This window comes from Thalassophryne amazonica, chromosome 1 (genome assembly GCF_902500255.1).
Source record: "Thalassophryne amazonica chromosome 1, fThaAma1.1, whole genome shotgun sequence".
Classification (NCBI taxonomy): Eukaryota; Metazoa; Chordata; class Actinopteri; order Batrachoidiformes; family Batrachoididae; genus Thalassophryne; species Thalassophryne amazonica.
Window position 1 is genome coordinate 40,509,767 of NC_047103.1, and position 14,028 is coordinate 40,523,794.

The following is a 14,028-nucleotide window of genomic DNA, read 5'->3' on the forward strand; positions in this document are numbered from 1 at the left end:
ATTTGTTCGCAGCAGGGGGCTTCGCAGGAGCGTGATCAGCCTTGATCAGTCTGCCGAGGAGCTGCTGAGGACCAAGACGACGTAATAAGATTTTGTTTCATCTGTGGTGATCTCTCAGAGGGAACTGCATCTCAGTTTGTGCTAACCAGGCTGCAGTTTAAAGAAGCGTGACTTCGAGCATCAAGTGTGAAAAAGTTTCAGCAGCAGCAAACATTTGCATGTAAACAGCTTTGATCTACAGAGATGTGACATATAAAAACAGAAAACCTAGTGTGATCACAAATGCCTGCATTCTTTTCTGAACAATGTTTGCGTCACTGAATTAAACATGAGACAGTCCTTTTGTGCACGCGTGTACATGTGTGTGAGCTACAATACATCCAAACACTGAATGCATTCATCCAGAGTGAATAAGCTGGAGAAAAGGTGAAGCGCGCGTGTGTGGCCGATCCACGTACGCAGTGCCTGTGTGTGTGTGATCAGAACTGGACGTGTGCCTGATCAGAACAGGTCATCAAACCCGCGCGCATGTGTGTGTGACTGCATAACCACACAGCCGCCGTGCCCGGTGCCCGGTGATCAGAAACAGCGCTATTTCTCTCTCTCTCTCTGCCTCTGTCTCGCTATCAATGCTGAAACAAGAAACGGGATGTTTAAGTTAGCTTGTGAGTTCAAATGGTAATATTTTCTACTTTTTTGGGACACACAAGGATTCTGAAGTTTGCGATCTGATGCTCCCAGCCCTGACAAGGAAGCAGTGTGTCCCGCTGTACATCTGGAAATGTGAGTGCCATTTGCTTTTTACCATTTTGAGAACAGAGCGCATTTCTACAATGCAAGAAAAAAAAAAATGTAGGCAGGAGTGTGGCAAGGGCTACATGCGACAATACGCATACATTAAAAGCAAACATATGCAGCTGCATAAGCAAATCTATGAATGCAACGACACGCGATTACGCAGGAAAAATGCAGAATACGTGCGCATTTCAGGCGTACTCTAAACGCAACACAATGCCGCAGTACGCAACTCTACGTTTGCACCGTGTGAAAGGGGCTTTAGCAGTAAAAGTGGGTCTAGGTCATCACTTTGTCTTTCAATACGGCAACGAAAGTGACCATTATTGTCTAGCCTTAACAGAGTCCTGACTTGAATACCACTGATTTTCTGTGGGATGAGCTGAAGACCAAGGTCCATGCCAGAAGACTTGTTGAAAACTACAACAAATAAGTGTAGACTGATATCAAGCAAAATGGAAACACAAATGACTATTAGCATCAGGGGCTAATAATTTTGACCCTGGTAATTTTTGTGAAATGTTTATCAATGAATCAATTTTATTTATATAGCGCCAAATCACAACAAACAGTTGCCCCAAGGAAATGCTGTGTTGAAAATTTCTTGCTCTGTTAAAAAAGCACTTGAGGGTAAGGGTGTTAAAAAATTAAGCAAATCTTGGATAATAAGTTGGAATGGTGTGTGAGTCCAGGATGTTTTTTAGAACCTTAGACTTCAACAATTTTATTATGACAATTAGAAGGAGAACTCAACCCTTTTATTTCCTGTTAATTATGTAATTTTTTAATGTTAATTTACTGTCTTAATGTATTTATAAATTGTTCAGGTTCAGGTGCACTACTATGATTTTATCTCTACTTCTATTTTGCAATTTGATTTTTAAATGGACCACAATGGAAATAAGGGTTTTCACTTTCTTGTGTCAGTGCATTCTTAACATATTTACAATTATACTTACACTGAACTTCAAATCACTCACCACACTCACGCTTCTAACAAAGATGACATACCACCCCCTGGGCTCATAGAATGGTGTGAAATCAGAAAGTAGTTTGTAACATGCACGCACACACATGCACAGCTGCTGTAAGGAGGTGATTTTAATTTGACAAAGACAGTGGCTGAAGACTTTAAAACCACTAAACATTTCACTCATGGTACCAACATGAAACGTAAGTCAATCATGGTAATAGCAACATGAGATGTATCTAATCTGACTAAACCAACTGAGCTACAAAAACAATTCTTGGTTGGGACTCCGGTGAAGGCGGTCACATCTCCTCCTCTCTTTCTGTGTTTCTCTATCTCTGCCCCAACCTTCAAAAGTCCCAATTTCACCAGACTGTGAATTCTTTGAATTATATTTGGAATAGCCATGGAATTGATCAGCTGGTCTCTCAACACTATTGACACCATCTTTTCCACAAGGAAATCAGGGCTGGCCATCCTGTGTGCCCAGATGGAACCTATCCTGCGAGCTATGTTCTTGACGCCTGGGAGAAGTGGGGTGTCACGTGCTTGGCACCACTCTCTGTGGAAGACGTTGAGGATTGATTCTTATTTGCTTTTATGGCAGGAGGGCTTTGCTGATTAGGTGCTGCCCTGACCTACCAGGAAATTGGCAAGATGGCTGCTACCAAAACCACTACCCCACACCTTTCCGTCATGATTAATGAGGTGGCCCAAGCAGTACAATCTCAGATTGCATTAACTCTTGCACTTGAACGCAAATTGGAAATCATCTCGGAGCAAATGTCTGCCTTGCAAAGGAATTGATGTTGGAGACCAGTGAATATTCACAATTGGATCTGGACAGTTAAAAAGAGGCCGTATTGGAAATCTGTGCTTCTCTCCCTAACCCAAACATAGCAGCCGTATCAGCTACCAAAAGTTAAAATGCTCTGCTTGTTTTCCTCCAGAAGGATTTCAATGGCCTTGGTGAAGCATCTGGCTCCTTTTCATTGTCCTCCCCTACCTTGACTGCGGTCATCAAGGCCACTCCAGACTCTATGCATACACAGACAGAGACTGCTATGTACTCATCTGCACACATGATGCACACCCCCCCCCCCCTTGTGTTTCTGTCCCCACCCCACTCCCCACCCTCCACTCTGCCACTCCCCCCAAGATCGGCCGTGCTAAGGACATGCTGCTGCAGCCCCAACACACTCATTGCCTCAATTCGGATGATGGACTGTATCAAAGCTTAGCGTACATAAACAAATCAAATGTATATGTGCGGTTGTTTTAATTCTGATGTGTGTCATTATTACATTCATGTTGGGAAAGTGTAATGACACGGACCCACAACAGGGGCGTAAATGAACGGACAATAGATGAGCCAAAATACAACACTTTACTGTTGTGAAATGTGCACAACGAGAATACAGACAAACACAGAATTTGGGTTGCAATCAAAATATACAAGGTGACATGTGGGCAGGCTCGAGAATAGGAGACGTCCGTCCCGAGAAGAACCGGATCCCACACGATTTCCACTCCCACCGAACCCGAAGGATACTGGAGCCGCCAAGTCCTGAGTCCCCAGGTGGTCACCGTCTCCGACTGTCAGATCTGGTACTGCTGGCAGGAAGCAGAGGAACAGATATAATGAGTGTGTGAAAACACACCCAGTAAACAGTCAGCTTGGAACAATGGCTTCTGTTAAGGTGGGAAAGACACCTCCATCTTCGAAACAAGTACACAGTACGTGCAGGGCCTGAATAACTACTTATCAGGTTTGGTGTGAGGAGTGAAGAGTGTCGACTCCTCCACAATCCACAAACCCCAGCTCCGGCTGAGAGTAATCAACAGGTAAGTCTGCAAAAGTTTCAAACACAGATTACGTGCGTTCGGCACAATAACGGCTGAGAGTTTTACCTTGTAGGTAGACGATATCTTGGCGACGAGGTGGAGATGTCGTCCGGCTTTTGTAGTGTGGGTGATGACCTGGTGATTGGTGACAGCTGTCGTAGTTGATGAGTGACAGCTGTCACTCCCGGCTGTTCCTGTGAGGCAGCAGCGCCCTCTCGTGCCTGAAGCCCGCACTTCAGGCAGGGTGCTCTTTGGTAGTGGGCCAGCAGTACCTCCTCTTCAGCGGCCCACACAACAATTCAACTAGTAATAACTGTGGATTCATTGCTGTATTTTTGTTTGAGGTAATTGGGTGTGAAGATGAATTGCCCTTTTAGGGATCAATAAAGTTGTTTGAATCTTGAATAGTTCAATAACACTAACAACACTGTAGTGCAATGCAGCACAGCATCTATTGTTTATTGGTTAGCTAAAACTGCTAATTTCCCCCAAAATATTTGTTCTATCAACTTTCTGTTTTTGCAGCATTCATCTTTGACCCAAAATATGTACATAAGAATGCCAAACAGCAAATGTCAGCTCTCCACAAAGGCCACTTGGCTAATTTAATATAGATGGTGACTCCAAAAAACAAACAAAAAACAAAACAAACAAACTTTGGTTCATTACAGATATGACTCAAAACATCTTAAAAAATGTTGTATCTTACTTAAGTTTTACTGTGATCATGTCTAATATTACATATAATAATGCTGTGATTAGAAACAGATATACTTGGTTTGCTTCTGCTTTTTTGCAGTGTAGAGCTTGCTAACCACTTTAGTTAGTGGCTGAAAATTTTCTTTTTTGACTCACTGGAGGTTGGTGGGTCACCCTGAGCAGAGGTGATGGTGACAAATGGGGGTGGGGGGTAGAAATCCCACTGCAGATGCACAACACTGATACTGTGGTGAGCACATCTGTGGGTTTCTCTGCCTGTGACACTGGCATTCTCAAATGTGTAACCATCAGAGGATGATAAGCTCGCAGTTCAGTATCTGCACTGTGAGATACCGACTGAAACACGGACTGAAACTGACAGATATACGAGGTCTGTCCAAAAAGTAACGGACCTTTTTATTTTTTTCAAAAACTATATGGATTTGACTCACATGTGACTGCATCAGCCAAGCTTGAACCTTCGTGCGCATGCGTGAGTTTTTTCACGCCTTTCGGTTGCGTCATTCGCCTGTGAGCAGTGGTCCACCCCCCCTCGTCGGATTTTTATTGCGAATAAAATGTCTGAACGATTTGGAGCTTTGCTGCATCAAATTTTTCCAGAAACTGTGAGAGACCTCCAGGTGGACACCATTCGGAAAATTCAGATGGCTTTCAGGGACGATTTTATGGAGATTACACAGATTAAGGAGTGCTCCAGCTGGTTTAAAGACCGCCCACAGCGTCTGAGAGTGCAGCACACTCCGAGCGCCGATCGACAGGCTGAAACCCCACTGAAACAACCAGATCATTTCCAAAGTGAAGGCTTTGTTGATCCGGGACGTCGTCTGACTACCACAGAACTAGGAAGAAGATGTGGACATCAGCACTTTTTCGGCACATTCCACTGTTACAGCAGTTTTTGTCATGGAAAGAGAAGCAGAGGAATGCGCCACAGAGCCGCGAATGGCGCGGACAAAAGCACCTCCGTGTTGGTCTCACAGGACGGCTTTCAGATGGCTTTCAGTGGCTTTTCAGTCGTGTGACTATCCGAGAAATTGTGGATGAGCTGGACATGCCAGAACATGTCCTGTGAGGCTTCATCACGGTGTTGCTTTGCGCCATGCGGCTCCATCCCTCCGCGCGAATCCCTCCCTCTGCTTCCAAAACCAAGATACGCCGATGTTGAAACAAATTTCAACAGTGGAAACAAACGCGTGTTTACTGCCTCAAGTGTTAGATCTTTTGAGGGAGCTATAAGGATTTTTTTTTAAGACAGAGACACAGAGGAAGAGAGAGAATAAAAAACAAGAGTAATTTCACACCGAGCAGAACTTTCAAAGTCTCTTCTGCAAACAACCATTACAGAGATGGAATGGAAGTTAAATTTGCTCCAGGTGAAGAGACATCATCTATTATTCAGTGAACTGAAGTCTCTGAAAGTTGTACCTTGTTCCTTAACTTCATATAAGTGGGTGGGTGGGTTGGTGGGGGAAAACAGAGCTACTCACTGAAACGAGACAGCCCCAAAGGCCAAACAAGCTCAAGAAATTTAAGAGTAACTGAGTAAAAAAAAAAAAACCTGAAAGAGTAAAAACTGAAGAATAAAAAAACCTGACTGCTGCAGCAATCAGTACACAGAAATGCACCGAGCGTATATGTAATGACGTGTGCTGCTGAATTTCTTGCCCAGGTCACCCTTGTAAAAGAGGTTTCGATCTTAAAGGGCTTTTTATTTGGTTAAATAAGGTTATCTATATGTTCGAATGCTATGTTTGCTGTTATTAATGAGACAAAGTTAGCTCCATAGCAAATTAGCGGGTTATGCACGGTAATGTCTGCAAAATGTCTTTTAAGTAACTGCAGCGGCGTTATCAGGTTCCAAAAACAGTGTTTTCAGTTTCAGAAGTGTTTATTTCTCACTTGCTTTTACATAATATATGGCACACAGATTATATTTACACACAAACAAGACAGAGTTTTGCAGCTAGCTACCAGCCTGTGATGTCACCATGCTAACGTCCGCAAAATCTCTTAATGGAAATAAGTTCAGAGGTGTTATTGAGTTCCAAAAACAGTGTTTTCCGTTTCAGAAGTGGTTATTTCTTGCTAGCTGTTACATAATATATGAGAAACATGCATAAAAACACACAAAACTAAGCCGTTTTGGAAAGATCTGCCACTGACGTGACATTTATCACTGACTTCACATTTTACAATGACAAGAAAGTGATGTGGTTGTAAAAGCTTCTACAAACAACTTGGTAGACTGAACAAGAATAGCCAATTTGCAGTTAAGAAGAGAGCAAAAGAAAAAAAAAAAGGTTTCTTTTGGCTACATATCATAAACAGCTGTCATCCACACTTTTTTGCTTTCTCAGAAGGCAACTTAACAGAATTAGAAAAAATGTGTGTATATGTTTATATTTATTTGTGAGTGTGGAAAAAGAGAGAGAGCGAGAGAATGCAAGCATTCTTAGGGATCTTGCAGAGAACATGAAGGAGAAAGTGCATACACAAGCTTCCCGTGCGAGTGTTGCTTTACTGTCCAGCAAAACATTCATGTGAAACATGTCCAGAATTCTTTCCAGTGGGATCTGTGGTCACTTATGTTGACGAGCTGTGTTCATGTGTTTTCTTTCTGCTTCAGAAAGCATTTCTAGTCAGACTGGAAAAAACCCCCCATCAAAAATAACAACAAAGGAAAATGAACCCCCCATTAAGTATGTGTGTGAAGCAACTGGTACAGGACACCAATAAAGACAACTGCTCCTGCTAATCAATCATAAAATGACTGCCATCCCCTGATTAAATATGAGCCAATTTTCTTGGAAATTTCTGCTGTCCTAAAATAAATGTATCTTTTAAAAGTGAGATGTGGTCAGAAATTGTACTTATTTATAAATAGTAGACTGCTACACATGTACAATTTCATTATTGTTGTATTATTGCTTTTTACCTTAATAAACCCCCTATCACAAACTATTACCTTCTTTCAATGTTCTTTTTCTTTCTTTTTTTTTTTTTTGTTACTTATGTCTCACTGACACAGAGCACTGCATGTGCCACTGGAGAATCTGAAACTCTGGAAAGTCTGTGGGAGTCAATTATAACAGTGTGATCTGGGCCATAGATTACACTTTAATAATATAAGATCTAATTACTGCCTTGCATACTTCACGCCTCTTATGCACTCCTTAGTCATTATCGCCCACTGGCCTCAAATCACAGATAATGCACCAACTCCAAAGAAGCACAGGCTGTGCAGTCTCAAAATGTCTAAAATGTGGCTTTGTTCATATGTGGCTTTGTGTGCACTGTGTGGCATGTTCAGGGACCTGTGGAGCAGCTTCGCCCTGTGCACCAGCTGTGCAAGTCACTAATGGAAGGCAGAGCTGGGCCGACATGCGGAGCTAAGTGCCTGTGTAGGGCTGAGCAGCATGTGGAGGAGGGGAGTCAGACACGCAGAGAAAAAGCTTTACAAAGAGTCGATGTGTATTAATAGAGCGGCAGTTTTAATGCATTTTAATTCATTTATAGGGACACTCCAACAGAAATCTATTTTTTGATACAGAAGCCCAACAGAAAGACAGAAATTGCCATGTTGGCTATATGATTGCAGCGCTGGTGACACTGTAACCATGGTTCAACTTCCAGAACTTTTTACAAAATGTAACTATAAACCCCAAATGCATTGCACTTTGTGTGCAGTTGTACCTAGTGCTGTTTAAAAAACAGGCAACACTTGAAAATGTTAGCATCAGCACCAGTCCAAACGTTTTAGGTCATGCATTTTGTCAAGCAATGATGCATATTACAATGTGTTGTGGGTTAACACCACCTACCAAAAACTAAGTTACCTTGCAAGAAACAGACTCACGAAGAAAGCCACCAAGACACCCAAAACAACTTTGAGTTATAGGCTTCTGTGGCTATAACTGGAGAAACTGTACATAGCGCAACTTTTATTTGTTGCACCACCAGTCACAAATTCATGGTGGTGTGGCACAGAGAAAGATTTTCATAAAAGAAAACAGATCAAATCCTGGCTCAAGTCTTCCAAGTGCCATCTGGCAAACTGCAACTGAAACTTTACATCATCTTTTTTTTCATCAAATTCTCTGCGCCATTCCATCATGAAGCTGCATAAATAGTGTTGCAACAAAGAAAAAATTGCACTGTGCACAGACATAGAAGCTTATAACTTCTTCAAAGTTGTCATCGGGTTTTGGTGGCTTTCATTCTTGTACAGACAATCAGTTTTTGAGAACCACCTACTCCAGAAATACAGTACCATACTCTTTGCATATCTTAATTGATTGATTGATATTATATAAATAATGAATGTTTATGAGTGCAATGGAAAAAATACTTCAGGAGGTGAAAGATGGAATGTTCCATTCAACGAGGCACAAAACATTCATCAATTGTTTTATATAATGCCTAAAATAGATCCGTGTCATTTGGTATTTTATTAATTTATAAACAAGAGAAAAGGGACTTACGCCCTTCCCCGTCCTACGGTGTCCGCCACAGCTTGGTAGTGAGACAGAGATGCCCTGGTGTCATCTGACAGAGCCTGCTGTGCCCCAGTACTTCATTAGGATCCCCCCCCCCAACTCGCTCTCGAGCTCCCTCAGTGCATCCAGCATTCCCGTCTATTACCTAGCGAGTCTGGGCACCCTCGCCCTCACCAACAGCCCCACACCACTGTGGTCTGTCACCGCTTCCTCGGCACCAACATCACCCAGGACCTCAAGTGGGAGTCAACCATCAGCTCCCTCATCAAGAAGGCCCAGCAGAGGATGTACTTCCTGTGGCAGCTGAAGAAGGCCAAGCTGCCTGTCCAGCTGATGGTGCAGTTCTACACGGCCATCATCGAGTCCATCCTCTGCTCCTCCATCACGGTGTGGTACGCCGGGGCCACAGCCAGGGACAGACACAGACTGCAGCGCATTGTGGCCTCTGCTGAGAAGGTGATCGGCTGTAGCCTTCCATCTCTCCACGACCGACACGTCTCCAGGACTCTGGGCCGAGCAGGTCGGATCACAGCTGACCCTTCTCACCCTGCACACGGTCTGTTCAAACCACTCCCCTCGGGCAGGAGGCTACGGTCCATCCGGACCAGAACCTCCCGCCATAAGAACAGTTTCTTCCCCTCTGCCATTAGACTCATGAACTCCTCATAACTCAGTCACCTTAAGCTTAACTCTGTCACTTTATCATCTTATCACGGGTCACTTTAGACAATGTACTTTGGTTTTTAATTGCACTCCTCCCACTGCACTGTTTTTTCTGTTTCTCTGTTTTTCTGTTGCACACAGCCTTTCATATTTCATATTTCTTTTTTTTTATCTTAGATTTTATCTTATTTTGACACATATGTTATATTTTATCTTAGCATTTTATCTCTTCTTAATGTTGCACCATTGTACCGAAGCAAATTCCTAGTCTGTGAATCCTGTTCACTGGCAATGGCAATAAACTTCTTCTGATTCTGGACACTGTGTCAGGCCACTGTTTGTTTTTAAGCTAAGTGCCGTCACTGCTAGTGCAAGTGTGCGGCAGCGTGCAATGCTACAAAATGTATGGAACCAAATATGCATGTTAAATGGAACCAAAATTACACAGTATATGTAACACAATGGCAAATTGGACAAATGATCAATATCATGTGACATACAAACTATCAATCAAATGACAAGGATCTATTTAGGCATTATATAAAATGGTCTAAAGCATTTTCAGTGAGTTGGCAATGTTCATGTATCCATTTCCTGGACGTATTAAAGGAAAACATGCTGGAAAAGTGATGATTTGTATTAAAAATACCTTATACTTCAATTAATTTTGGGCTCTGAAAATGGCCGTAACTCCCAAATGCTTCATGCAATGTTTTTTTTGTTAAACTTGAATTCAAGCTAAAAGTCTATGCTACATGCAGACCTTGATTGTTTCATTTCAGTTATACTGTGGTGTATTGAGGCAAAATAAATAAATAAAATAAAGTCAGGGCCCAAATACTTATGGACCTCATTGTGTTTAAGCACAGCTTAACTGAGCTCAAACTGACCACATTTGTTTTTTTATTGTTAAAAAGCAACTTTGCACAGACTTGTCTGAAACTTCGTGAAGTATTTAAATACTGAAAACACGGAATTTCATTTGAGCTTCCTTTACGAGAATTTGCCAGCCTGGAGGCTACGGACCCAAAGAAGCTGCACGATGAATGCAAGTGGTTGCAAAATGATAAACAAGCTGCAAAAGATGAAGAAAAACACCACCCTCCCCTCCCTGCCAAAACAATTCCAGGAATAAAACTCTTTGCTTAACTGCTCACAGCTGATTATGAAATGAAGTGTTGCACATGACTCACTTGGTCAGTTTGGAACATCTGCTATAAACAGTTTGTGACAGTTAAAAAAAATAAAACGCAGACAAGAAAAAAAGATAGATCGACTTCATCTGTATCATTCTGCCAGTCCAGCAGGTGTTGGCACTAACCTGACCTCCAGCCAGTGCAGCATGGGATCGGCAGCCGTCCCCAGCACCCAGATGGTGAAGGTGACCAGCAGCAGCGTGGTGCTGAAGATGGAGCGTCTGGCCTCTGTGGATGTGTCTCTGATAGCCAGGCTGAATGCTACACCACCCCTCAAACCTGAGGGCAGAGAAGACATTTCTGGACAAACTGCTGCAGTCGGGTCATCCATCAAACCTCCTGACAGCCATCTACTGACCAGCACTTTCGGAGAAGTGATAAATAGCTGCCCAGTTCCTGCCATATCCATGAGTGACAGATTACATCACAAATACCAGATTACTGGACAGTAGTGATGTAAAGCCTAAAACCAAAACAATTCCCTGAACAACTCTCTTACATTCATAAGAAATAGATCCAGGGGAAGTGGGTGGGGATGAAAATTGCAAGACAAGTTTTTTTTTTTTAAAGAAACCTCCTTATATAAGAGGTAAAGTGGGTCAGGCAAGCAGCGAAACATGCTGTGGCTGCACGATCTCACATCACTTCACATCCAACATTTCTTCTTCCCACACTGTCAAACCTTTCGGATGTGGAGCTTTTCCTCTCAGACAGTAAAGCTCGTTTTTTTTGTTTGGTTTTTTTTGCTCTTCCTTCCAGACACAATCAAAATAAATATATAAATAAATTTATTACTTAAAAACCAAGCTATATTGCTTATTGCAAGTGCTCGTACTGTAATGAGGATGTGTCCCAGAATATCAAGGCAGAAGGAAAGTTCAGGAACAAGTCGGTGCATCTGAGTGATTTCACACACACACACACACACACGCACGCACGCACGCACGCACACACACACGTCTTCTACAGAAGGGAACACTGTGTCAGCATCCTTTAAGCCATTAGTGAACAGAATAGAATAATTAAAAAGTTTGCATAGGATAATTCACAGTTAAAGTATTTCTCATGTTGTAAAAAAGGCCATCATCAACTCAACATCAAACATAACCAGATATGGTGCAATTAATAATAAGCATCTGAACATGTAAATGACTATAATGTAATATGTATACGTTGCGGACATGAACGAGCGAAGCTCATCAGCATCTCACCATGTCATTTAGGTCCTTCAGATTTTTTTTTGAGTAAATGCTTCAGGGGAGCATTAGCATGACTAAAACCTTTCAGCTCGTGTTTCTTTATTTGCCTCTCACATGCCTGGAAGCTCCTCACCATCTAACCATGTCATTTAGGTCCTTCAGATTTTTTTCCAGTAAAATGGCTCTTGAGAACATGAGCATGACTAAAACCTTTCAGATGCCCTGCCTTTTTAAACGTTTATCTTTTTTTTTTTTGCCTTTCAGCTTCTGTGGAGGTAGAGCCACCCACCAGACCCCCTGCCTTTTTAAGCATTTTTCTTTTTTGACTTTCAGCTTCTGGGGGAGCAGAGCCCCACAGACCCCCCTAATTACAACCCTCATAACTCCCTGCCACTTTAAGCATTTTTTTTTAAATGTAGATGTAAATTAATAGTCAAAGTTTTCACCTAGTTGACAGTAGAGCTGTACAATATGGCTAAATTATTGTACCTCAATATTGTCATATCAATATGATATACGATATGATTATGATTTCACACAAAGTGCAGCAACAGTGAAAATTAAACATTCTTAAACAAACAGTAGTAATACCACACTCATTTGCACTCATCATGAGGTTAGGATACTGTGTCCTCCAAAAGTATTACAACACTTGGTATTTCACACATTTTGATTCGTTTATGCCATTTCAAATACAAGAAATATAACAAATAAAAAACTCAAATTATCTTCCTCAAACTAAAACTGAAAAATCTCTAAAACTTGATAATACCTGCAAATAATAGTTTTATTGCCAGTTTTCTTCAGACAAGTCAGGGAAAGAAAGAAAGAAATAAAAACATTTCTTTCACCAAAACATCAAATCTAGGCTTGCACCTCAGATGTACTTTCTGGCAAATTGTAGCTGAACTTTCAGGTCATCTTTTTAAGAAAATCTTCCTCTAGACCACTTCATCAGGAAGTTGTCTTTTATGTTTTTAATTAATTTATATCAAGTTGTAGACATTTGCTTTCAATTTGAGTTTAAGGAAGATAACTTTGGATTTATTTATTTGTATTTGAAATGGCATGAACAAATTAAAATGCGTGAAAAACCAAGTGTTCCAATATGTTTGAGTAGAGTTGAGAAACACTCAAGAGAAAAGAGTGTGTGCCAACTACAGGGGCATCACACTACTCAGCCTCCCTGGTAAAGTCTACTCCAGGGTGCTGGAAAGTAGGGTTTGGCCGATAGTCAAACCTCATGCATCATCCTGGTGTCACTCAGAGAGCAAAATTAAGAGGTTATTTAAGTCCTTCAGATAGCAAAATTAAGAGGCTATTTAATCAACAGCTGCCTGCTCATTTAAAAAAATTACTGGAGACAAACGCATATATAAGGCAACCTGAATTAAAGGAGAAATGCCACTTTTAACAACCTGGAGCTCATTTCTGGCATAAAATACGGTCGTTTACTCACCAATATAACTTTGATGTCATTATTAGTCCACGGTTCAAGCAATACGTTCAGTTTAAATCTGAGGCAAACATTTTTCTTCTTCTACTAAGGTGGAATAGGACCAACTACTGAACATGACTCACCGACTTCAAAATGCAGCTCTTTTCAACCAGACGTTTGGTGTTGCAACATGTCAATCATCTGTGCCCAATCTGATTTCAGGGGAGTACAGCGCAACCCTGGCCTCCGCTATAGCTATGCCAGGAAGTGTTCAACATTTGACATTTCCTGTTTCACTGTGGACTCAAAAACTGGCACTTCCTGTTTCAGTGTGAACTTGCCACTGAGTTCCCACGAGATTCCAGGGGATCTCATCTGTCAATCCAGGAAGTGTCGATCCAGGAAGAATTTGACATGTCCTGTTTCACTATGGACTCAAAATTTGGCACTTCATGTTTGGGACTCTCTGTACCATAGAGTGAGCTTTGCAGCACTTCGCTCCTGTAAATAATGCACTTGCGTTGTATTATGATTTTGTCATTAAGTACCTGCAAGCATCATGAAGTGCTGGAAGTTGTGAGGTATCTTGGTTGTGCGTCCCAGGTTGAGCAGGAAAGACAAAGGATAGATACTGCACGCCCTTGATATGAAGATCGAGAGCTAAGTACATTCAGAATACAGGTTAAAGAAAACACGCACTGTAAAT

General features: G+C 41.7%; 1 protein-coding gene across 1 annotated transcript in view; it reads right to left on the bottom strand.

Annotated features, from left to right (window-relative positions):
• Positions 1-14,028, bottom strand: part of LOC117508771 (sodium/hydrogen exchanger 9-like) — a 308,738-nt gene that overhangs the window by 152,916 nt on the left and 141,794 nt on the right. Inside the window, exons 11-12 of the mRNA XM_034168606.1 lie at positions 13,871-13,982; positions 10,811-10,964 (exon numbers count right to left, since the gene is read on the bottom strand). Of these exons, the coding sequence (XP_034024497.1) occupies positions 10,811-10,964; positions 13,871-13,982 (266 nt within the window). The remainder of the gene's footprint in view (positions 1-10,810; positions 10,965-13,870; positions 13,983-14,028) is intronic.